The sequence below is a fragment of the Amia ocellicauda genome, chromosome 13 (genome assembly GCF_036373705.1).
Source record: "Amia ocellicauda isolate fAmiCal2 chromosome 13, fAmiCal2.hap1, whole genome shotgun sequence".
Lineage (NCBI taxonomy): Eukaryota > Metazoa > Chordata > Actinopteri > Amiiformes > Amiidae > Amia > Amia ocellicauda.
The window spans coordinates 33,610,709-33,636,338 of record NC_089862.1 but is presented as its reverse complement, the minus strand read 5'-3'; the positions used below and the strand labels follow the sequence as shown (position 1 = coordinate 33,636,338).

The window sequence follows — 25,630 nt, the reverse complement described above, 5'->3', positions numbered from 1 at the left end:
GGCACCTTTTAATTGGGCCGCTGGCTGGCTGCCAGGCCCAGGAGAGGGCGGAGTTTAGGCTCTCCGGTGATTTGTTGCGCACACCTGCTTTTCCTGGGCGATGGAAGCGGGGCTGTCAGGAGGGAGATTGATGTCCTCAGACCTGGAGCGGAGATTCCTTTGTTTAATTGCTCGTGTTCGCCCACTTGTAGCTACATGACTTTCCGGTGTCTGCCTGGAAAGATACACAAAATAGTTGAAGCTCTGCAATGGGGAATCCGACTGAATCATAGACAGTCCACCCCCATCACAAACACACACGCGCGCACACACACACAGACTGACACTGACACACATGCGCACACACACATGCACACACAGACTGACAGTGACGCACACAGACACACATACACACACACGCACACAGATTGACACACATGCACACATGCGCACACACACATGCACACACAGACTGACAGTGACGCACACAGACACATACACACACACACACACAGATTGACACACATGCACACATACACACACAGACGCACACACCAGCCCTCACACCAGTTTGCTCAGATTTGCCAACACCTGGCCGGGTTGCAACCTTTCACAGACACAGATAAACTCAAATAATAATAATAATAATAATAAATGTTTAAGAACGCGTGCCCCGGCAAGTCTTTTGTAATGATTACAATTACCAGCCTGGCTTTCCAGAGGCAGTGGCTGGTAATTGGTATTTACGGCCCGTTACACTGTACATTTAATTCGTAATTGACTATAATCGCGCTGCCTTTGTTCTGATCGCAAAGTGAATTAGTTTCTTCCCATTTTTAGTGGAAGTGATTGTATCCTGTCCTGTCACAGAGAATGGTAATCCCCCCCCCCATTCATCCCAAAACGAATGTCCATTTTCTGTGGTTTCTATGGAGGATTTCTCCATCTGTGAGGCGGCTATCCCTGGCGCTCTCTGACCAGTCTGACGTCCTCGGGGGGGCTGTCTGGTTTTATACCTCACGTGTAAAACAAATCACCGAAATAAAAACGGCCGAGGGCAGCTGGATCACGAGCTTCGATCCCGGCAGGTTTCTATTCTAGTCCCGAAGCACCAGGGAAGTTAATGGTTTAGATAAAGTTACAAGCCAGTGGATCTTAAATGTTCCCGGCACTCTCGAATCTGCAGACACTAGATAGCTCCCCGGACATTAACTATCATTGACAAGGCTGCTGCTGTAAACCCGGGGAGATGCGCGTTAATCGAGGAGCTCAGAGAGGGACGGCCCACCGATCACCGTCCCTCCGGCTCCGGACGGACACTAGTTCGCAGAGGGGTGCGTTTCCCAGTGCGGTATGGGCATCTGCCACTTTTTATTTTCTCTCGTAATATCTGAGCTGTCAGGGCATCCATTCCCGTCTAACCCAGTGTCGCCTCAGTGCGCCGCTCATTAGGAGCTAAAAGCCGAGGTGATAAAGCAGGCTATTGAGCTCTTCTAAACCTCATCCGTGTCCAACTCAAGTTTAGATGATTTTATCGCTTCCGTATTGGTCATTTTCTCTCATGCATATTCTTTATGAGGCACTTCCTCGTATGGCCTCGATGTTATGGTGGTTAACTGCGCAGACTGAAATGGCGGGCGCTGATATTAGGTGATTGCATTTGGTTCTGGTGCAATTTCAAATGCAGGGGGCAGGGAAGGAGGTCCTCACACACAACACCCTCACATGCTCTGAATTCATGGAAACGCAGGAACAGAAGTGTGCAGGAACTTGTGACACTGTAACACTGTAATGATTGAATAAATATCACGTTGTTTATATCAGGACATCATTGCTGTGCCTTTTACCCAAATTAACACATTTACTCAGGCTGCATCACGTCTATGTGTACTTGTTGTTCACTCTCAACAATCCCCAGACTGGTAGTAGATCACAGAAAACCCCTGGAGGTTTCTGAATCAAATCGCAATGTGTATGAAGTATCGCTTTATAAAGAGGCGAGCCGCGTGGAATTCCCATTTGATCGCGTGGCCCGTGGTAATCGGTCTTATCAGTTGGTACTGTACATGAAAAAAGACCGGCTGACCTGCGAGGAATGTTCTCAGGAGTCGAAACTCCTCTTTTAGCTTCATAGCATGGCCGTGGTTTCTGTGGAATGCACTGTTAATTAGAACCGCTCTGTCCTGCTGTAAAATCCGATCTTTTATTTAATTTGAGCCCGAGCCGGATTCTCACGCAGTCTCATTAGTAATAACCATTAACGCTGGTTAGAGTGGAGCAGAGCTCTTTTCCCAAAATTCATAAAAACCCCCCGGGAATGCTCCCCTAATCCCGTACGTTCAGAGCCTCGTCCGAGAGGATGGCGTGACATCGAGGGGAAATAACATTCGGGAATCCGTTTTTTGTGTTGGACCATGTTTAATTTCGTGTCAGGGACTTAACAGGCAGGCTGATGGAGTCGACCCCTGGCAGTAATCCTGGGGTTTGGAGAATTATTTAAAAAATGATCGCTTTCCCGTTTTGAAGGTCAGACGAGTACAACTGTGGCTTAAAACATGTCCGGTATTTTAAAACACAGAGAATTTGAGTTCTCCTTCATTTTAAACTGGATGTTTGTATTTTGTAGGCCAGCAACCAGTAGAAGTTGGACTTACATGAGGTGTTTTTTTAAACGTAATGATTTAGTTGGTACATAGATGATATAAATTGGGTTTCTACCCCAGTTAAATATATTCTACACACTATTTGAGTTGACTTCATCTTATTTCTGTGTGCTTTACCTCTGATGTAAACAGCAGATCTGTGGGTTCACACATAATAACTCTCTCTGGTGCTACAGCTGGTTTGAGAAAAACGCCGGCTGCTGCAAGTGGGAGCAGACAGTCCGTGCAGAAACGTCCACGAGGAAACAGGCTGTGGTTTTGTGACGTGTGATTACTGTCACCCACGTAATGCACCGATCGTTGGAACGCCCCCTCATGCTAAATTGATTGATTTATTTATGGTCTTTTTTTTATAGTAAAAACACTGCTCTCAGTCCTGGCACTCATCCCAGCATCTCCTTCCTGTGTTTTCTCCCCGTAAAGAGATCGACATCGAGCGCTGCGTGCGGGAGTCCATCAACCTCTTCTGCTGGACCCCCAAGAGCGCCACGTTCCGGCAGCACGCCCAGCCACCCAGGACCGTGGGGGAGGGCAACGGCTTCAACAAGCCCTCCTACTACTCCTCTGACTACCAGGACCTGCCCAAGACGGACTTGGTAGGTTCTCAGAAACGGAGAGGCTCGGCCGGTTTAGGTTTCTGTGGCGTGTGAATGTCACGTGTTTTGCTCAGCCCGCCGTTTCAATGTCTTCGTCCGATTATGCCTCAAAGATGGCACCGGATCTGGTGTTGAGCTGCGATATGACCGAGAGTAACGCCAGACCTGTCTGCTCCACAGGTTTAACTTGGGGGTTAATTTACTGTAGGAATACTTGACTTGGGAGGGGGCCCTTGTAATTGGTGTATGTGATGACATCCATTAAGTTGAGAAGCTATATGAAGAAGAAATACAGAAATAAATAAGAATCTAACTATTAAAGCTTTATTGCTTGAAATATAATCAGATTTCTATGTACATGAGTTAATTGGTTAATTGGCTTGAAGGTGCATCCGGGCTCAGCACTGTTCTGTTAGAGTCCAGTGTCCTGTGAACGGGCCAAAGTGGGATGATGTCAAAACCTGTTTCGTTGTTGGCAAAGACCTCAACTGGCTGAACGACACCGAGAGAAACGCATCAGTTTGTAAACTGTACTACACCTCGATGAGAGTTTTACATCAGTGTGATTCTACCTGGTTTTGCATTTCAAGTGAAATCTAATGTAAATGCTGTGGTTTTGACAGTAGGCCTGTATTCTTCTCGAATCCCATAATTTGCTCACTGTAACCCTCCTCAGATCTGGCCCATTGTGTAAACTGTCAGCGACGCGTTTTGGGGAAGAGGAGCCCACGTCGCAGACACTATTTATGGAGCTGTGTCTCCCAGACGAGAGAGGAACTCGTATGCATATTCATCCGCGCTGAAACCTTATATTAAACCTCGACAGATCACCACTGATGTGTCCCCTGAAGTCCACATCAATTAAACCACAATCTGCACACAAAAGCTCTGTTCTAATTTGGCAACAGAAAGGGGTGCATTTCCACTAAGTACTGAAAGAAAAAAAGAAAAGAAAAATCAACGAGGATCCATTTCTCTCCGTCGTATCCCGGCTTCAGAGCAGCCAAGAGCCAGAGAGAGTTCAGTTTCAGGACCCAGACGAGTCCAGATTCACACGCGTTTTAATTTATTATTCTGCTTAAATGTAAATCCTCGTGCTTGTAATCTGAGCCCGGTGGACTGTTAACCCCAGCGTGGGTCCATTGGAGCCGTCGTCAACACGCAGAGCTTCCTGGCGCCCAATGCCTCTTCAGAAAGCCGAGCTGGAGATGGTGGTCTTGACTGGACAACCCCCCCAGGTTGTGTTGTGTTGTGTTTAAATCTGGAGTAGTTTCATTTTCTCTCCCTTCTCATGAAAGGCGCTGTCACCGCGTCTTATGAGACTCAATTCAGGTGTCTAAAGTTACACACATGCACACGCACTGTAGCACCCAGGCGGACTTCACAGTTCTGTGTTAGTCCGATCTTCACATCTTTGTCTTTTTGGCGGATGTTTCACTTGTCCGTTTGTGAAGGTGCCACACTCACCCCAAGTAGGAGTGTAGATCACAGGATTATCTTTTAATAACCTCTAATTTCACTCCCTCATTCCTCTCCTTTTTTTTCCTTCCTTTTATCGGGGTGATAGATGGTCTACTTGTTTGCTTTAGAGAAGGGTGTATAGTGTGGGAGGAGCCCTGAGGAGGAACAGGACTGAGGAACCGTTCACAAATCTTGTTTAATAAAAATTCTGCTTTGCTGTCCACCCTTTATTGAGCCTGGACAGGGTGTGAAGGGTGTCTTTGAAATCCTTCCCATCCTAGTTGTGCCCTTGCTTACGCAACTCGGCCTAATCCAGGTGATTTGTCTGCATTTTTAAATCGATAGTTTTAGAATGAAAACAAACACTGGTGTATATTTAGCTTTCGACTCCGTTGGCTGCCTATTATGCTCTGTTAAGCCTGACAATTTCAGGGTTAAAGGTCTTGCTTCTTTTTTTGTCCCCCTGTTTGACTTTGGTAGTCGACATCAGGGAGTTTATGCCTTCGCAAACACGCCTGTCAATCCATCACTGTTTGCTAAATTAGTTATAATAAGCCTTCCAGAGCCACTTGTCCTGTTTGCTTTGCTTGCACAGAGCCGGGTCCAGAGTAGATTAGCAAACGGGAATGTCTCGGGCCGTTTGGATGTCGTTTGGATCAATAATGCTCCCTGGTACGCAGGCTGATCTGAGTTGTGGGGAAACACGTTATCCAGGGAAATCTCAGAAGTGGATATTGTGTGCTTCTTAATAATGACAATCTAAGGTTTTGCGGCATGCGTATATTTTGAGTTCCCTGCAGAGAAACACAACATTTAACTCGTGATGCAAATTACTGTAGTATAATATAAACTCGATCCAAGTTTCTCGCTAATGTCCTTTGGGACGACATATTGGCATAAATCAGTGTCGTACAGCAGTTACTTTAGGATTTACACGGTTCATTTTCCCTGTAGGTTAGACAATCAAATCTGTGAAACTACTGTACACAACTCTCCTGGTATATGATTTTCAAATGCTGACTTTCTCCCTCGCTTCCCTTTATCACCACCAGAGTAAGAAGTAGAGCTTTAAATTAGGCTTTTTCAAGCTCGTTTTGAGAAAAAAAATCTCACACTTGTTTTTTTGATAGTCATAAACAGTCTCCAAGCCTCTTTGAGAATGAAGAAATGGTGAACAGGCGAGGGTCCCACAAACTGACCCCTGAGGAACACCGCTTGAAAGATATTGCTGCTCTTATTCCAGGTCTGAAGGGAATGTCCTACTGAGAGACTGAGGAAACAGGAGACACTTCTTCACACAGAGAGGCATCACAATCTGAACAAACTCCCTAGCGATGTGGCTGAAGAGACAATTTGGGAACATTCAAAAACAGACTGGATAGGATCCTTGTTCACTAAGTTATTAATGGACACCAAACGAGCACGATGGGGTGAATGGCCTCCTCTCGATTGGACACTGTCTTATGTTCTTATGAATGTGGAACACTCTACAAATACACTGAAGACATGCATCCAGTACCCTTTATAATTTAACAAGACCCTATAAGGTTTCAGTTCTGGATTGCACTATTCTGGATTGCTTTCTTCCGTGTCTTATTCCGCTTCTGAACCCTTTTTATTCCGGCTTCGCAGATAGACATGGATGAACGCTGAAATAAACGCAGGCTTTCATCCTGAGAGCATAAATTGCCTTTGGTTCTCTGTGCTCCAGTGTCAAGCGTGTGATGACAGCATGATGTTAGATTTGTTTATTTCAGAAGCGATCGCTGTCTTCCGGGGGCGAAATGCAAAAGAAGCAACAAAAATAAGGGATGTATTATATTGAGTGTGCCATTTGTGTGTACTTGATGTAGCCGGAGCGATAAGTCGCTGGAAACGGCCTCAGTCTCCGGTGTTACTATGTCTGTGATGCTCAGAACTTTTCCCATCTCCCTTGTATCAGAATATTTGTTAGGTCTTCATTAAATTAACATACTTTTATAACCTCTGGTGTCCTGAACGGTAAATCTCTGCTGCCAACGCCATCTGGTTGTGCTTAGTATAAATAGAAAGGCATTTTCGAGTCCAGATGATAACTCACAAACCTGGCCAAAAACGAGGTGCTTAAAACACGACGGCTGCAGCCTCATAAATAGAGCACAGGAAACGATTTAGGATCCAGAGAGGGAGCGGGGATCACAGTCCCTTTGTTCATAAGCCAAGTGTGTGTGTGTGCACGTGTGTGTGTGTGCGCATGTGTGTGATAGAACTCTCACACACGCACACACAATCACTTGTTCTCATAATGATGAATTGACTTGAGCATTGTAAGACTGAACCGATTCGGTACCGGTTTGGTTTTACCAGATGCCACCTGACATCAAGACACTAGCCTTCCACTTCCTTCTCTCTCTTATTGTGACCGTGCTGTCCTTGTGTGACTGAAGTGCAGTGTGTGTCAGATTGGGGGTCGGACTCGGGGCTGGACCCAGTCCGACTCTTGGGAACCGGTTCTGCTCTGAAACAGTGGCTGCCGCTGTTCGCTGCATTCAATTATAGAAACACTTCAGTTGCGATCGCAAGGTAAATATCAGACTGCAGTGCAAAGCTAGCGGATCATATTCTCGTATGGGATTTCACATCCTGGATAGATAACATTTTGCTTTAAAGCTTTGCTGCCACATCTGCACAGCTAGTCGAGCTGAATTAAGTTGTGCGCAGACCCAGACATCAATAGACGTGGAAAACAACCACTTAGAGTGAAACACAGAGCTGCACAGGAGAACCACTGCATCAATCTTCAATTCTAACTGCGCACGACCACGATGAGAGACGCAGGTTTAGGTGCAGCCTTTCTGTGCCTCTCAGTAGAAAAACTTCATGTAGGTTATTTGCACATTGCCTTTCCTGCTGTTTAGTGGGGAACGCCAACGCCTGCCTGTCAATTCTGTGTGAAAAAAAGGATTACAGTGACAGAGATCTGTAAATAAAAATTACAGCAAGTATTAAATGCGGCACCGTGTGAATAATTGTTCCCGGCGCTGCGGTGTAATTATTCACCAGTGGAAAGAGTCGCTCAGGATTGTTCCGGTAGAGTCTTTTTAATGTTGGTACCCTGTTTCCACAATGGTGTGTGTTGATTTCACTACCTGGAGAAAGAGACCAGGGCAGAGAGACACACGCGCACACACACACGCACACACTATTAAGTTTTAGCAAAACTATTTGAGCTGCTGAGACACTGAGGTGCAGCTCCTTTGAACTGAATTCTCCCATTTCCAGTGTCGGACCATGTGAGGGGGCGTTTGCCATTAGTTGAGATTGTTCACTTTGATCATTTACTTGCAGTTGAATCTGTTTTCTGTCCGTCCTCGACATGTTTCGCATACCAGCTGTGAACATGATCCTTCTGCCTACGGATACTGCAGTAGAGGTGCCTGTGAATTCCCCCGGCCCTACTCTGAATGCATTCCCCGGATTTACTTGTTTTTATGACCATTTCTGTGCGTTTGGCTTCACTCGTGTGAACAGGTTTACATCAGACAAGTGTCCAATGTCCACAATGCGTCTCATTTCACCTGATTTCGGGGGATGGGGGTCTCGCCCATCCTGTCTATTTCAGTTGGCTAGCATTCGCCTCCTAGCTGCTCAGGTAAGTATTTAATATGTGTATCTGCTAAATAGCTGGCCAGTCAGAGGCCTCAGATGTCCCCGAGATGGACACAGATGAGGAGGGGCTCATAAACGTACCTTAAACATATCCAAGCCACTGAGGGGAGAAGTCATTATCAAACCCTTTCTACAGCTGGTTCTTGGGCCGGTGACTGGACCTTACTTCCCCCCAGAACCGGAGCTGAAGATGGGATGGTGTTTATCAGAGTGAAAACGGGGAGAAACAAAACCAAGGCATTTAGTCTGTGAAGGAGATATCGCCCTGCTTTTGATTTGGTGCAGAAATATTCCAGCAGGGATCTCGAGAGAGAGGGAAATATTTAACCAATTCAATCCCACAGTTGGGTTAATCACTCCAGAGTTCATAGAGAAGTGATTGGAGGTGAACAGTTACGGACGGAAGAACATATTCAACGCCCTGGTGGTTGTTGTTCTCTGATACTAAACATTTTACTTCAGAATCATCGGGAACTGTGGTAACTGTGGCGTTTGCGCAGTAATTTTCAAACTCGCGGTTTCTATGAATGGTTTTTCATACACTTGATGAGTTTGGAGACATCAGTGCGAGAGAGAGAAGCTCCTCTCTGCCGCATCGCCTTCGAAGCGGCACTGACTTCCCCCCCCGTCGGAGTGGATTTTATTTCCCCGTGTTTATTTTGACGAGAGTCACGGCAATTGAAATGCGAATCGAAAGATGTAAGAAACCGTTCCGGCCTATTTGTAAAGTCATGCATTTTCATTTGTCTGGCTCCCGCCTCTCGGTGGCACATGCTGTTAAAACTGTCTTCCGAGGAAGAAGTGTGACTCTTCCTTGCGGCCCCCACGTCTGATAAATCAGTGCTTCATGCGTGATGACTGATCACGGCATCCGCTTGGTATAATTTGTAGAAAATCAACCCTGCTTTCAGTTTTCTTGTCGTCTTCTGTATTTGGTCGCTGGCCTGACTTATTCACCCCTCATATCATCTTATACGAGCTTAAGTGAAGTAATTGGCCTTCAGTGGCTCAGCTATAAACTGTCATCACCAGCACAACACTGTGTCACACGGCCCACAGAAACAGGACCCAGTCAGTGGGAACAGCAAATTAATTCTCATCCTGAGCTCTGACCCCCCGGGGGAGGAAAACAAGGACAGGTCTGTGTGGCCGCTGTTTTAAAAACAGACTCTCCTGACGACACACGATCACTGCTCCGGCCCACATCGCCGTCCCAGTCCCCGGTCGCTCCCTTCTCTCGGGTCGGGCTTATTAGGCAGAAGACGCAGGTGCCCCCCCGCCCCCCTTCCTTTGTTAACTTTAGACACTTAACCCCCCGACCCGCGCTGACTGTGCGATTACACGGCTAATTCTCCCAGCGCTTCACCGCTGCCCCTGAAATGTGAGATGGTGTCTTGGAGATTTCGCTGCGGTGATTCATCTCTTGTGCCTCCCGGAAGCTGATGGATGGGCCGCGGTTCGCTCCATTACGGGGGGAGCGGCGACTCGGGAGAAACCCAGTCATGCAGATGGAATCCATGCTGCTCGATCGTCCCGAGAACAAGGGGGGGATGGATAGGTTTCTATGTAGTTCACGTACACAATCGAATACCTTTTAAAGAGCTGTGAACACCAGGGGTTGTGTACGTGTTCATTTACATTGCTTTTGGTTTGTTTTGTTCATATTAAATTATAAGACCTAGCACTACTGTGTCTTAACAGCGGTGCAGATGTAGTGATCCAAGGATCCTATCCAGTCTGTTTTTGAATGTTCCCAAATTGTCTCTTCAGCCACATCGCTGGGGAGTTTGTTCAGATTGTGACGCCTCTCTGTGTGAAGAAGTGTCTCCTGTTTTCTGTCTTGAATGCCTTGAAGCCCAATTTCCATTTGTGTCCCCGGGTGCGTGTGTCCCTGCTGATCTGGAAAAGCTCCTCTGGACTCCTCTGGACACAATGCCTGGAATTGATGATTCTATTAAAATGCCTTGTCTGTTATCAAAGCTAAAATGATATTATAATGTCCTGACTACCAGGGTCTGACTAAATGAATGTGTATGTATAAGCTATATGTAACTATTTTTGACAGATGTGTTTTTGATGCAGACAATTCTGATAGTCATTGAGTTTTTTATTTGTATCCAAAGCTACAGAGGACACACCTGCCTTTTCTTGCTAAATCAACTTTCAGTTGCACTTCATCAGTTCATCAGTAATCTAAATACTTTGTTCTCGTTGTTGCGTTCAGTGCCTCGGCCACACACAGTCTGCACTGCACAGTGTTTATCTGTTCGCCAAATACATAGTTACCTGTTTGACACAGAGACGTGTCAGGGCAGGTCCTCTCTTGCTCCAGATCTGCAGATTTTGAAGACCCAGTGTGCTATGAATCTATATCAATTTTCTCTGTGTTCATATTCCTCTTTACTTCTAATTAAAACCTGCTGTGAAGTGTGTGTGTTGTGGGCAGCTGGCTGCTCCATCTCAGAGAAGAAGACGCGTCCATTTGTATTGCGTCGGTTTCTTTTTATGGCGTTTCTCGAGTGGAAACTGCAACCAGAAGCAGCAGGAATGAGATCCTTCTGTTATGCACAGAAGCGGATCGGGAAGAGACGATCTCTCTGTGGCAGAGGGGACAACTTTTCATTGTGCTTAGGTGTTTGAGTCGCATCCAGAGCTGCTAGGATATAATCCTGAGTTTGTGTCTGCCCCAATCATGAAGGAAGGTTGTGTTTCGGTTCTTTGGATCGAGACAGAGATGTGTAAAGCATCGTCTGGTGAAAAGGAAGAGTCGGTGAAAACGAGACACCCCTGCAGAATCGAAGATAGACTTGACACGGCTTCATATCCACACATGAAGGGATTGGCACTTGTGTACCTGCTGCCGGCCCCATCACATGCTCGGGCTGCGATCGCCAGTGAAGCGTCGCGGGCTGCACCGGTCCAATCTGTCACGGCCCATTGCTCCCTGTGATGTATTTACCAATATCGGTGCCCCAGACGGGAAGGCTTTTCTGTCGGCGCTGCAGGTTACGTGCTGTGCGAGGGATGTGCACTCGATCTGTGTAGGTCCCGGGGGGAAGCTTTTTGAATTGTTATTGTATTTATTTTATTGCCTTCAAATGTAAAGGCAGAAGTCAGTGGCTTCCTGTTTGGTGTACAGTGTGCAGAGTCTGGTCAAATTAAACATAATTTATAGCGCATCATAATCACCTTAATCAAAATACCGCTGGGGTCATCAGTGTGGACTCTCTCTCCCCTCTCTCTATCTCTCTCTCTTCCCCACTTGTCCTCTCTCTTTCTCTCCACCCCTTCCTCTATCTCTCTCCCTCTCACACTGTCCCCCCTTTCTCTCTCTCTCTCCCTTTCTCTTCCCCCTTTCTCTTTCTCTCTCTCTCTCCCTTTCTCTTCCCCCTTTCTCTTTTCCCCCTCTCCCTTTCTCTTCCCCTTTCCATTTCCCCCCCTTTTCTCTCCCTCTCCCTCCCCTTCTCTCTCTCCATGCCTTCCTCTATCTCTTTCCCCCTCACACTCTGTCCCCCCTCTCTATTTCTCTTGCTCTCTGTTCCCCCTTTCTCTATCTTCCTCTCCTCTCTCCCCCCCTTTCATTCTCCTTCTGTCTCCCTCTCTACCCTCTCTTTGCCCCTTTCTCTTCCCCCCTCTCTCTCTCTCTGCCTTTCTTTTCTCGCCTTCTCTTTTCCCCCCTTTCTCTCCCTCCCCCTCACTCTCCCCCTCTCTCTTAGCTTGTTGAGGTGAAGTGTGTTCTCTGCCTTAAGTGGTAACTGTGAGTCTATTAGCACATGACTCGCTGCTAATTGGATAACTCTGATTTAAAAGTTTCTAATCCCCAGGTTCCTGGGTTCCAAGCCCATCCATTTATTTAATTTGATCGATCCGCCTCCCATTAACGCAGTGCTGTCCTACCCTGAATAAGGATCTCCGAGTCAGTGAAGCCTGTTTATTATACGTGTGTAATATCTGAGGTTCAATAAAAAACAGGACATATAACTGAGAACCCTGTCAATTGACCAACATGCGTGTAGAAGGCAAGATTGTACTGTGTGGTTTTTATTGTACTTTTATTTTTAGAAATCCCTTCCCAGAGCACGAACAGAAGGGCTAAGGTTGTGTTTTCGATGTTGCATAGCGGCAGCCGGGGAACGATCTAACTTTTCAGGAATTCCTCCCAAAAAAGGCATGATTCCCGCTGCGGTCCTGGACCTGCGGCTCGACTGTTGGCGAAGTGGTTTCGTACGGGGAGGAGCCTCCTTCACAATAATAATAACAGTACTACTGATGATGATGATGATAAAAAAGATTTACTCTGTGGAAAGGCAGCGTTAAACCAGCTTCCCCCGCACAATGGACAGCCAGCGGGCCTTGGAACGCCTCATTGCGGTTTAATGAGGATATCATTCTGTGAGGGGAGCATAAAATGTCAGCGCTGATTAAAAATTTAAAGGAACGCAGATGGTGGCTCTGACCATGCGTCGGCTGTGCTGGGGCTTTGATCCAGATCCCCCCCCCCTCCCGCTCTCTCTCTCTCCTCTCTCCTGATCGCTACCTGCCTTAATGTTTGATGAAAGCAATTACCCTCCACCTGCCGCGAGCGCTGGGACAAAGGGCGCAGGCAGCCGCGGAGAGCCGTCCTGGGGAAGTGGGGGGCCTGGCGGAGCGTGTCCACAGCCCCTCGCAGGGCATTAAGCTCACGACGCAATCGTCCAGCGCTCTCTCCATCGGCAGGGCCCAGGCAGCTGGTGGGACTGGAGGGACCCCAAGATCTGCTTTTGTCTTTGTCAGATAATAAAGCGCCGGGGAAAGTGTTTTTGTAATTTTAATTTAAATTCGATATTGATTCTTTTAAGGAGACGTTTAGATGTGTCCCCAGAGATAAGATGGATTTTAATCTGCCCACTATGGTGACATACTGGGGGGTTCTCGGTTTGGTGCTTGGTGTTGTGTTTCCTCTGTTTGTCTTGGCATTGTGCCGAATTAAATGGCCCACGTATGTGAGTGCAATACAAGATGAGATCCCTGTGTGCTGGTCAAGCATGAGTACAACTGACAACAAACAGGCGAGGAGAGTATTAGCCATCTCACAACATCTCGCATGTTTCAGAATGAAATTGGTTCACGATCAAAACATCAAAAATAAATCCGATGCCACAAAGTCCCACCACAGCCTTACAGGATGTTGTAGCCAATCAGAGGGGACGGTAGCCTTTCTGGTTCATTCAACCCATAGGCTCCTCAGCAATCATCAGACACACCATACTGAAGTGTAGAAAGGTAGCAGCCGAGTCTGTGGCACCCTGTTTGTAATGCTTTAAAGGGTTTCTTGTGTAAAGTGTCAGTTGCGCAGGATAAGGGTTATCTGCTAAGAAATTAACCATAATAATAATAATAATAATAATAATATCGAGGGCGTTCCAGAGTATCGTCCCATTCCGCCACTTCTGTCGTTCTTGCCTGTGAAGTGTATCAAAGCCTGATTGTGTCTCTGCCTCTCAGAGCAGTGGTGGGAGAGAGGAAAGTGGACTGGGATGGGATTGTACTGGGAGTGGTGTTGGTGGCCTGAGTTGTGTTCTGCGGGAGGTCCTGAACACTTGGGATGTGAACCCAGAGCAACTTCTGAAAGAATTGACACATCTGAACACATCCACCTTGTTTCTTTCAACCTGGTTTTGAATAATGGACACATCTGTCTCAGGGGACTACAGGTCCTCCGCTGCAGTCAGACACGCGGTGACACTACGTAGCATTGTATACATGTGTGTGTATCTCCCTGAGTAGCGTTCCGCTGCAGTGAGTGAATGACCGATCAACAGAACAGCCTTGGGTATCATGATTGGTTCGTTCAGTGCCTTTAATGTGCTCGTCAGGCGGCTGGTCCCACGGGGGTCCGCAGAGCTCGGCGGTTCTGACCCGGCACGTCTCCTTCCTCCCTTTCCAGTCGCGGGAGCCGATCAAGCTGAGCGAACTGAAGGCCGAGGTGTCTCCGCGCATCTCCGCCGAGGATCTGATCGACCTGTGTGAGCTGACGGGGCCCGGCCTCTTCAAGACGCCCGCCAAGAGGAACAGGTTCAGCAAACCCAAAATCCTGGCCGTGGATATCCGCAGCAGCGAGGAGTATCCTTTAACAGAACGTGTGTGTGTGTGTGTGTGTGTGTTATTCCTGTTTTATTTGGCTGAGGCTTTTATACAAAGCTGTTAAACGGTTACACAAGGAAAACCCTGGTTAAAAATATATTCTTCTGTGTGGAATCTGTGTCCATGCTGCAGTCACTGAACTTTCCATTGAACTCTTGAGGGCTTTGTTTGCAGATACATCTTTCAGAACCAGGAGACTTGATTACAGACCTGCGTTTTTTCACAGACCGATGTGGACTTGTGCTCAGACATGATTTGTGACTTTAGTTTGATCAGCGCTGTGAACAGGAGTCCCCCACGTCCCCCCACCGTGTCCAATCATCCGTCCCTCGCTCAGCACGTCACGGTTCAGAATTGCACGTTGTTCAAAAGCTCTTCTGCCGAGCAGCCATCTTTATTTTCTCCCTCCGATGTTTGATTCATGCGCCCCTCTGAACCCAGCTAATTCAGGTTCGAGTGCCGGAGTCTTACATCGCATTTAATGCGACGCATCAGCGCCTGCAGACCGTGCAGCGTGATCAAAGCTAAGGTGGACATCCGTAATGTTTTCTGATTTACAATTGTCACGGGCGGCTAGATGTTCACAATATTCTCAATGGCTCAGATATCTAGAGCTGTCTGAGTGCTCTCTTTCTCTCTTTCTGTCTGTCTCTCTGTCTGTGTCTCCCCCCCTCTCTCTCGCTCTCTCTGTCTCCCTGTTTCTCCCTCCCCCTCTCTCTCTCTGTGATACTGTCTGAGCTCTCTCTGTCTCTCCCTCGCTCTCTCACTGTCTCCCTCCACCTCTCTCTCTCGCTTGCTCTCTCATTCTCTCTCTCCCTCCCCTTCTCTTGCTCTCTGTCTCTCTCTCTCTCTCTCCCACCACCCCCTCTGATACAGTTTCTTTTTTTCTGTGTACAATTTCCTTCTGCATTTATTATTGCTAAGCCAGTGCTGTCTTAGGGTGGAGTGGAGTATTTTGGCAAACTTACATCTGAGTTTTCCTCTAAAATATTTGAAACCATTGTAATCTGTTCCCTGTTAGGTGTAAGAGCTTTTCACCGAAAGTAAATCATAGACAATTCTGTGTTTGCTGATTATTTTGTAAAGTTAAAGTTAAAAAGTTACAGGATATTGGTTATCTATAGTAGATGTATATAATGTAAAAAAAACAACCTTAGTCTGACTCCAGGAGTGGAGTGGAGTAGAGTGATCCTCAGCAGTGTTTAAAAATGTGTTTTTCTTACAGACTTTCTGTATTGTTGAGCTTAAGATGGTAAAAATGTTCACCTCATAGAATGTCAAGTGAGGTGAGGTGCATGCTGGGAACATTATGAACAGTGTAGGATGGCTCACTCTTCCTGGCTGTGTTGTTCGGATGCACACGGATACAAGTTCCTTTGCAGAAATTGATGCTAGTTTCAATAGCCTTATATCCGCCTCTAAGCCTGCTTGGCTTGCGATAACAAGGTCTGGTTTAATAACCGCCATATAAAGCGTCTGTTGTGCAAAGTGGGTCTAAGTTCCCAAATCCCCAAAGAGTTAATATTTCTTTAATTAAACGGTTCTTTAAAGTTTGGAAACAAAACATTCTTCAAGGTCAGTGCGATGTTAGCGCTAATTGTTTTAAAGAGATTTATAGATCTGTTAATCACAGTGGATTAGCGGTGGGGCCTTGTGGAGGCAAACCCCTTAGAGTAAATCCTTCACATTTAACGGCTTCCTGTTTGGAGCCTCTTACGAAGCGAGCGACTCGGGGAATGAAGTAGATTTAAGCGCTCAGTACTGGCACTGCTTCCTGGCATCGTAATCAATGGCTAATCCACTGTTGAAACGTTTTGAAATTATGTAATTATGTGTGAATATGCCAACACTTTACTTGTGTCCAGATCTTTGCAACTTGAGAATATTGGCTCTGTGTGGCAGTCGAGGACACAGGAGGGAGTCGGGGCAGATAGATAAATAAAGGGATCTCCGTTTGCCCCCTGAAACCATCGTGTGAGGAAACAGACTGCTCCTTAAGAAGAGATGTACATTTATATACATCTGAGTATGTAAAAGGCATTGTATGGGGGTCTTTGTTCACAGAGGAGGTTAGATAATGTGCCACGGAAGACCTCCCGTGTTGGCCGTGTACTATTGGGGGTCCGAAAGTGCTTGTTTTTGTATGGCACTGCAACTGCAAACGCATTACGTCGGACCCAAGAGGTCTGTATCACACTGTGGTGAAGCACCACCGTACGAGTAAACCCATGATTTAAAGCACTCTTCTCAGCCATTAATGGTAACACCCTGAGATGTAAATGTGAATAATGATATATTTTTTTCTAGCCATCGACAACCCAGTGTGAAAGTGTTTTATAGACCCGGGGGGGGGGGGGGGGTGCTGGAAGGATTAATTTACTGCAAGCTGCTAACCCAGCCTGACGAGAAAAATAAATAAATTGTGCTTTAAGCATCTGTGACGGTAAATATGAGTTTGCGAGGTTTGCGTTTAGGGGATGTTGCCTAGAAACCTTTCTTTTTTCCAGTCTTTGCACTACGGGTGATAATTATGTATAAAAAAAGAATGACTCTCAAACACGTCCCCTGGGAGCCTCAATACAGTTGAGAGTCTGAAATGAGAGCGATTGTTCTGGAGGTTGTTGTCGATGCCCTCCCAGTCCTTGCTTTTGCCTTTGACCCTGATGACCAGTTTTAACCGGGGCCACGTGTCCGGCAGCATCAACATCCCGTACAGCACGGCGTTCGGGCCCGACGGGGAGCTGGCCCAGTGCCCCGCCACCACCACGCTGCAGAGCTTCAGAGGGAGGGTCATCGTGGTCATCAGCCACGCCTTGAAGAGCGCCGCCATCGTAAGTCCGCCTCTGCGCCTCACAGACGGGTCGTTTTGGCGGCCATCTTTGATCTCAGTCCCATGTGGTTCTTTCGGGCAAATCAGACCACAATTATATGGCCAACATTTTGGAATAAAATACATAAAATTATAAATAAAGTTCCTAAGAACTTTTAAGAACTAAGAACTTGTTAAGCATCGTCAGTCCTGATCAGTCATGCAAGGTCAATTGGAGACCCTTCATAGTTAAAAACAAACGCAGAGAAGGAGCCCCAGGTCACAATTTTCCGCCTTTTGTAACATTAGTGAAATATATCGGTATTGATGCTGGATTTAAAATTATGAAATTGCAATTCATGAAGCGTGTGCAGACCTGTTACTTGCGTATTACGGTATCTATTGAAGGAAGGATCATTGATTTGACCTTTAATACGGTGAAGTTTTAATGTCAAATGAAATGCTCGCGTAGCTTCCAATTTTCGGCAGTTTTGAGTAAAATTAGTTTTTATTTAATTTTTTTAAACAGACCAACATTTTCAATCTTTCACTGGAAGACTGAAAAATTGACAACTAGGTCGGTTCATGACAAAGTGAGACTTGCAGTGTGTTGCAGGAGCGTCGCGATTGTGAAACGGATACTAATGGCCTCCTGTCCACCGTTCATGTCAGGAGTGCGCATATTTAACACGTTCAAATCTTTGTCAGATTGAGGTTCCAAAACCCAGCAACAACACAGCAGTCATGGATTCCTATTTAAACACAAATGTCTTGTTTGCATCACTGGGCTAAATGAATTACCCGGTCGCTAGTCAGACAGGGACCCCTGTTGTTTTTCCTCTGTTTTGTGTAAAGGCCTCTTGTGACACAGGTTTATTTGTGCATTTACAGCGATGCTGTGGCCTTTAAATCGGGTTCAGCCACCAGGAGCTGTGCATTAGCGAGGGAAGGTGTCATGACCTGGCGCTGCTGATCTGGTAACCAGCTGCAGATTTTTAGATTGATGGAGCTTTATATGAATGACTTCATTTCCACTAAAACACCTCGGCTTAACTGTGTACTTCCTAAAGCTATCTGTAAATGTATTTAAATGTGTGTTGGTATGTATGTAAACTTCCAGGTACTTAATTTAGGCAGGTAGAATAAAACTCACCAACAGGTATGTTGTTGTACAGTACAGCATTAGCCAGCAAATTGACATGAGAGATACACAACCTAAAAGAACATGAAAATCAACTAGGCTAGTTAAGTACTAGTTGTCACTGTGCGTGTGTGGAATCAGGTTCCTGGAGTATACACAAAGTTTGTGTGTTATTTAGTTTTATTCAGCTGCTTGTCGTGTCATTTTTGTGGTCAGTTCGTGGGAAAAGTTGGTCCAGAATATAATCCACTTACACAGTCACACTTGATCATTCAGCTCGTGCTCGGCAACGCAGGTGGTAACATCCCTGTCGCTCACCCATCATAAATTAATATCTTCTTGTGTGGCGGCCACTGCTGCGGGGCAAAAATAATTACAATTAAGCGCAGCGGAGTGGAGGGCACTGCGGGGCCCTGACCCATCCCGGCACTGTTCTCCCAGGAATATGAAGGTTAAGCACCTTCCCTTTAAAGTCTCACCCTAATGTGTCGCCTCTGCTGATCTCTTGAACCCCAGGAAGTGATCAGTGAGATTTAAGGGGAAGAAACGCTGGAGAAACTCAGTGCCTCTGGGACCAGCAGACAGACCAGCCGAAGGAGGGTACTGATTCAGAACGCACGGGAGAAAAATGCTGGGTGGTTGAACTGAGATCATACACAGGGCTTGTGCGTAAACCTTTATTTCCACTCCGTTTGCATGTCACGAATTAAATCCAAGTTAGAAGTTAGAGACTTTTTTTCCAGGGAATCTTTTAGTTTAAAAAGTATCTGCCGATAGTTTGTTTACACAGTTTCCTTTATTTGATCTTACAGTTGTCTTGGAAAACACCCCCCGTACAATAGGGATGACATTGAATCTGGTGTTATCTTTTTTAAATCCTTTTTTCTTTTTCTTCACCTGGAGATCTGTTTTCAGTGTGTTTAGTGCTGTGTGAATGTTTTTGTGATTTGCCCGTAGATAGTGCGGAGGAATGCCGAGCCCCAGGTATCTGAATCAGAGTCACTGGCGTAGTTTTGATATTATCTCTCGGTGTCATCCCCAGGCTAAGATTAAGGCCTTACCCGTGTGACTCATTCATGCAAAGCTGCTCTTCAACACACCCCTCCCAAGAACAGCCAGCTGCTCGACAGTCAATAAGCACTGGGCGGGGAGAGTCATGCCTCGAGAGCACCGCGTACTAACCACTGGAAAATACCCACAATGCATTTTGCCTCCTGCCTGACGCTGAGGGGTCATATCCCAGCATGCCCGGCTATCCCATGTGTTTTTGTTTTTGTTTTATAACTGCAGGCTGACCAGATAGCTGGCTGTCACATTCCCAATGAGTTACTGTGTCACGTGATTGCTGGTGAGGTGAGGGGTCATCTAAGGCCAACAGTACGTGAGGTAGTTGGGGGAAAAATTGTAAGGAAAGACTAAGCCCAGACCAAGGCTCCCAATTTTTCACGGCCTTGTGTGGAGCCCATGGTTCTGCCCACGGTGAGCAGGTGGAGATGGGAGTGTGAATGTGATTTTTCTTCCTGCATAGGACTGCTGACTGGCAGTGCTGTGTTTCTGTGGGAAATGAAATGTGGGCAGAGAAATGTATGAAGAAGGCCTTTGCTCGGAGTCCATGTTCTGTACGAAAACATCGTGACAAAACATGGTGCTTCAAAATGTGTCCATCAGTTCAGCTGTGGGCTTTATCGAACTCTCCTCCTTGTACATCAGTTGGTTACTGATGAAATACTGTGATGAAAAGGGTTCTTCCTCTTTGTGTTTACAATGTTTATAGCAATAACAACAATAACAACCGGCCAGTAATCGTGTGCCGTTTATTTGTGGGCCTTAATGATGGTGAATTTGTTGGCAGAATCAGTGCTATCGCTGGATAATCTGTGTTTGGTCATTAGTTGGTCAAGGAAATACGCTTCTGGCTTTTGCATGATTAAATATGATGGAGAACAGTGTAGTAGATCTGAGGGTTTGAGATGAGATTCCTGGGTTTCATGGAAAACAAGGAGTAAACAGGACGTAGGAAAACATGAGATTGTTATCAGGCTGAAAAGACAGTCCGTAACTTTCCAGAACGTATCTTGTGTGTGTTTGTAAAACGTCATAGAGATTTTTCATTTAAGGATAGGAAATTGTTAGCAGATAGGATTGTTTTTTCATTTAAATTTTAGATTTTGTTTTTAAATTTGTAAAAGTTTGTTGATTTAAGTACATAAATAAATAGTCTGACATAATTTTGTTGCTACAATGTTCATGTCGAATGTCCCATATCTGAATAGAACCATATTTTTTAATTACTGTAAATGGTAAACTGCTCACTACTATTAAAGATTTATTGGAAATGTTTATTTTTTAATGTTTGCTAAGTGTTTATAGTCGATTTTATTAATCTGATATTGACACTATATAATATCCACTGCATGAAGTATACAGTACCAATTGTGTCAAAACACAGATCGCCTTTCTGTAGGTTGAGCTTGTTTGCCTGCCTCATGTGTTTAATTGTTAAAAGAAAATCATCATTTATATCCCAGTAATCACGTGTGTCTGTAAAGTGCTATGAAATGGTCCAAAGGCATATCTTATGTCTCCGTGAATCAGAGCGATCCGAGTCCCGCACCCACATACAGCAGGAAGTCTGTGAGGATAGTTGAAACCGCCAATTAAACCGATGTTTTGGAGAACCATTCCCTGCCAGTCCATTTCCTTCATCATTATCAGCACTTCAGCAGGCCCTGTCTTTCTGGCTTCGCCTCATCACGTAACCCTTCACTCGTTTGTTGATGGCAGGAAAAATAAATCAGAACGGCGCTGTCACCTGTGTGGAGCGAGGAACCGTGACATTCGCCCCCTCTGAACGGAGGTCTCTGCTCTGTGCTGTGAGCCCAGGAGGGAGGGCTCCCGCTACAGCAAGACCACGGTGGAGCAGGAATTAATGCAGATTGCCGGCTTCTGTGGGGATGAGCAACACTGAGGGTTATGCTAATGATGCCCAATGTGGAGCGAGTGATAGCAGCCAGCTGGCCAATTTGCTCAGGTTTTGCATAGTAGATTGCCGAGCGTATCTTAAACACCCGCCTGGTACCAATAAACTCAATGCCGCACATTAGGCCGAGCCTGGAGAATGCAGTGTGACTCCAGTACCGCTGATGGGTTGCATATTCAGTTGGTATTAATTGAACGATTTGAGTGGCAAAGACTGACTGTGTAATTTGTTCTCCATTAACTGAATACTGGAGTGCATCCCTGTCCAACTGAAAAAGTTCCCAGAGCTTGTTAATCAAGTGTATAAAAATGAAAACCTACTTTTTATTAATACATTTCTCAACAGACAAGCTTATGCAATTGTTACAGTAAACCACATTATTTTTACATACATTATTTCTACCTACACACTTTTATCAGTCATGCAAAATCTTTCAAATAAACAGCGCATCGCTTCACCGATTCACATTTGCATACCGGCTCTCCGCACTCTGACAATTCCTCAACAAAGATTTATGGGCTTTATGGCAAATCGGAAAACATACACGGCGTGAGATTAAAACGCTTAATTGTGTGGCGGCGGCGCAGGCGTGGGAGAGCGGGCGCCGTTTGATTCGTAGAAGAAAATAATTAAGTCTCGCATCAAGTTCTGAACTCCCGGCGTAGTTACTGTGTGTCCCAAGTCGGTGGAAGTGCATATATATTCTGTGCATAGCTACAATTAATAAAGTTAAAAAGTCCAGCAGAAGCAATCAAGAGTACAAAATGTACTTGCAGGCGTAGAGCATTGGCTTGGAAATAGTTCTTGCCTTGTACGCGTTCAGGGGTCTGGCGTAGCGATGATGGGGGTCAGCTGCATCTCGACAGCTTCGCAGCATGTTCCAGTCTGTGCCTGAAGCCGCGGATCTCAGACACAGACACATAGGGGGGTCTTAAAGGGGACGTCCATATCGTGTGCTTTTAATCTAGTTTCTTCCTTCCTTGTTTCACTTTGCTGCCGCACTGTTTCTTAGGGGCTCGGCTGCATTGCATTGTGTGACTTACGTGTGTGGGGCTTTTAAAGACGTGTCTTGTGAATTATCAATACTGAGAAATGGGCCCAGCTATCTGTCCTGCAAGAAATAGTCAAGAGTGACACAGAAATCACACCCTTGAAGGCTCAACACGACCCCCTACTTTCTGAGAACACAATGTATGAGGATCTAGTTTTTTTTTTGCATGGTACTCGGCTCTGACAGCGGTTCCGTCAGATCAGTCCTCAGTCCTCTCTGCCTCTCGGTCCCTCTGCGGTTTCGTCCCTTGGAACTGAAATCTGTGGCGCAAAACCTCTTCAGCTCGAAGGCAGTAGCCTTTTCTCTCTGCGGTGTGAAATCTCGCACAGCCGCGACACAACGTACAAACCTCGTTCTGCCAGTTGAAGTGGGGGTTTAATCTTTGACCACCGATCAAGACCCCAGCAGCTTGACAGAAGTAGTACATCTTTTTTCTTTTATTTTCTTTTCTTTTCTTTTATTTGAGCCAAGAAGTAGTCAATTTAAAAAAACAATGATCAGGAATGCGAATATGAAGTGTTTTCCCAACATTTATATGTCCAGCAGTTACTGAACAGTTTTTAAAGTGCAGCTCAAGGTTTATTAAATAATTTAATAAAGAAATAGGACTTGCTATATACCAGGTTTAATGAAATTCGTCGGAGTAATCTTACACGCTTCAGTTTTATTGATTCACCTGCGCGTGCTTTATATTCCCTCAGTTTCTGTAATTTCACGAATACAATCAATATGCTGCGCTCTTTACAAGCTGCTAGAATAATTCATGTTTTATGGCTTGTTGGGCAGCGCAGTCCAGATAGGGAGTTAAAGTGTGAGAGAAATCCAAACCAGAATTAAACATGAGAAAAATGTTTTTTTTTTCTTCCTGAAAATCATGTGCCGAGAAATAACATGCACGACTCAATTGACCCAATTCAACCTGCCCTTCCCTGTTTTATTGGTGTTTTCACCTCCTGACTTTTGGACACTTTTATTTGAAGATGTGAAGGTTTTTATTTGTTTATTTCCGTCCAGTGGGTCTCAGTTTTTACTGGAGGGTGTCATCCGATGCTGTTTCATGCCTTTCTTAACGGGAGACGGATACCCTCACTCCTGGCAGGAAGGCACAACTCCTACGAAATTTGAGCTGGGTCTCAGGCCTATAAAAGATACTTTCTCAAAATCCTGCTCCTGTACCTTTCGCTTTTCCCTCTGGTTACCGATGTGACGTTGTCTTAAAATATCTCCAGGTCTGTTGAACGGCTGCCCGGACTCGAACGACGGGCTGCCACAGATTCTCCATGTTGAATGAAATTATTATTTATGGTTTTGAAGCAAGTAACGTGTTTTACAGTGTAATCCATAGTGCGTCTCTCAATTAATCATTCACACACACACACACACACACACAGTTTGTGTTGTTGGAAGCTCTGCGGTGAGATCTGTGTGGGAGTCGGCACATTGACTGTGATCTCATTGTAGGGTTGTGTTCAGAGGGAAAGTCAGCGATCACAGAGAGTCGCACGTGCTCGTTTTTGTCGTCCCATTCCTTCGCTCTTGCAACAACCTGTTTTCTCTTGCAGTTCGCCGGCCACCTGGTCAAGGTGTGCTACCCCCGGGTGTGCATCCTGGACGGCGGCATCAACAAGATGAAGCCCACCGGCCTGCTCACCGTGCCGTCCCCCCAGATCTGAGCCCCTGCCGGGGACGCGGACATGGACGAGGAGCGATCGCCAGTCTTTTTATTATAATGAATATTATGATTGTTGGTATTATTGTTATCATGCAAGAGACTATTAAGCGCTCCAGGATTTTTTAATGATCTTTTATCATCGTTATCAAGCTGATCCCATGATGTGGCATTATTTTTGTATTTCTATTTCATTTTTTTTTTTTGCACAAAGGGACGTTTCTCGAGAGGCTTCGTCCTGTTCCCCGAGGGTCTCCGGGCTGGGGGTCTATTGCTCGTTTGACGAAGGCCGACCTGGTAGTGAGACATTTCTGTGTCTCGGCTCTCTGCACTGAAAACAGTTCAGTTTTTATTTCCTTTTAAAGAATCTTAATCCTCCTTCCTTGACTTGATCCACTCACGAGCAGCACTGAACAGAGACGAGTGTTAGACAGGATTCTCTTTTTAATAACTCGTTGTTTTTTAATTACAGTGGAATAATTTATGATCAGGTGTTTGCTTTCTCGGTGGCAACTGCTTTCTAATCTCTCCGCAGCTCAATCTGACGCTCTGCGGTGAATTTGAATGATCATGAAATGTACTAATTCTCCGGGGTGTGGGTTCGGGTCGCTCTGTAGACTGGGGTGAAAGCTTCCCAGTGACGCGTGGAAATGGGGTACAATCTGCCGTCGTTCAAACTCAATGAACGGTCGGAGGGGTGAGATGATTGACACCTGAACAAACGCACGTTTTCCAAAAGACATTGAGTGGAGGCTGTTTTGTTGTGGTCACGTGGATTACGATCACATCCCAGAGAGATGGGAACCGAGGGACTGGGCATGCTAGGAATGAACTAACGAACAAACACACAATAACTGATGAAAAAGTGATGTGTACTGCTAAAATGTGTAATTGTTATCCAAAGAGACGCCTGCCCGGTGAAGATACAACAGCCGTGTTTTGTGTTGGTTTGTCTCGTTAGAGGAAGTCAACGGTATGTCTGGTTTCCTGACAATAAAGGACAGTTGAACAATTCAGTTTCTGCCTCACGTTTGTTTACTGGAATGTCTTCTCTTTTTTTTCTTCTTCTGATCCCTGTCGGCTCATTCCTGAGGTCTTTTAAAAGGCCATTGTTGGAACATGTTTGCAGCTGAGGTTAGAGGTCACCCGGTACCAGCCTTCAGTCGGATAGAGGTGTTTAATGTCGGTGCCCGTGCTTCACGTCGGCATAGGAGCCCACAGGCTGAGCGACGCGTTTGACACACCCCTGCGTTCCTCACGAGGGCCGAAGGAGGTGGATTCCTCTCCATGTGTAAATAAATGGCCCCCCCATCCCCGATCCCGAGGCAGTGTGCTTACATATAAGTCTGTGTATAAATAAAACCTCTGCCTGGCGAGTCTACTATCATGAAAGGGGGCTCTGACACTTTTATTAAGCGCTTTAATTCGCAGCCGTTGCTGCCGGGACTTCACTGGCTTTGTGGGCGGCCGGAGATGCGCCTCATAATTAGAAAGCAGCTGCTCGGTCATT

General features: G+C 45.9%; 1 protein-coding gene across 2 annotated transcripts in view; it reads left to right on the top strand.

Moving 5' to 3' along the window:
• Window positions 1-25,132, top strand: part of tbck (TBC1 domain containing kinase) — a 48,136-nt gene extending 23,004 nt beyond the window's left edge. The window contains exons 23-27 of one of the 2 annotated variants that reach the window (XR_010821781.1): window positions 3,066-3,238; window positions 14,274-14,449; window positions 17,142-17,301; window positions 18,171-18,256; window positions 24,014-24,099. Coding sequence is in view for 1 of the 2 variants with exons in the window: in XM_066720663.1 (XP_066576760.1) it covers window positions 3,066-3,238; window positions 14,274-14,449; window positions 17,142-17,301; window positions 24,014-24,124 (620 nt within the window). In the remaining variant the exon portion in view is untranslated. Of the gene's footprint in view, window positions 1-3,065; window positions 3,239-14,273; window positions 14,450-17,141; window positions 17,302-18,170; window positions 18,257-24,013 lie in introns of both variants that reach the window. The other variant, XM_066720663.1, reaches the window with a different exon arrangement.
• Window positions 25,133-25,630: the final 498 nt, after the last annotated feature.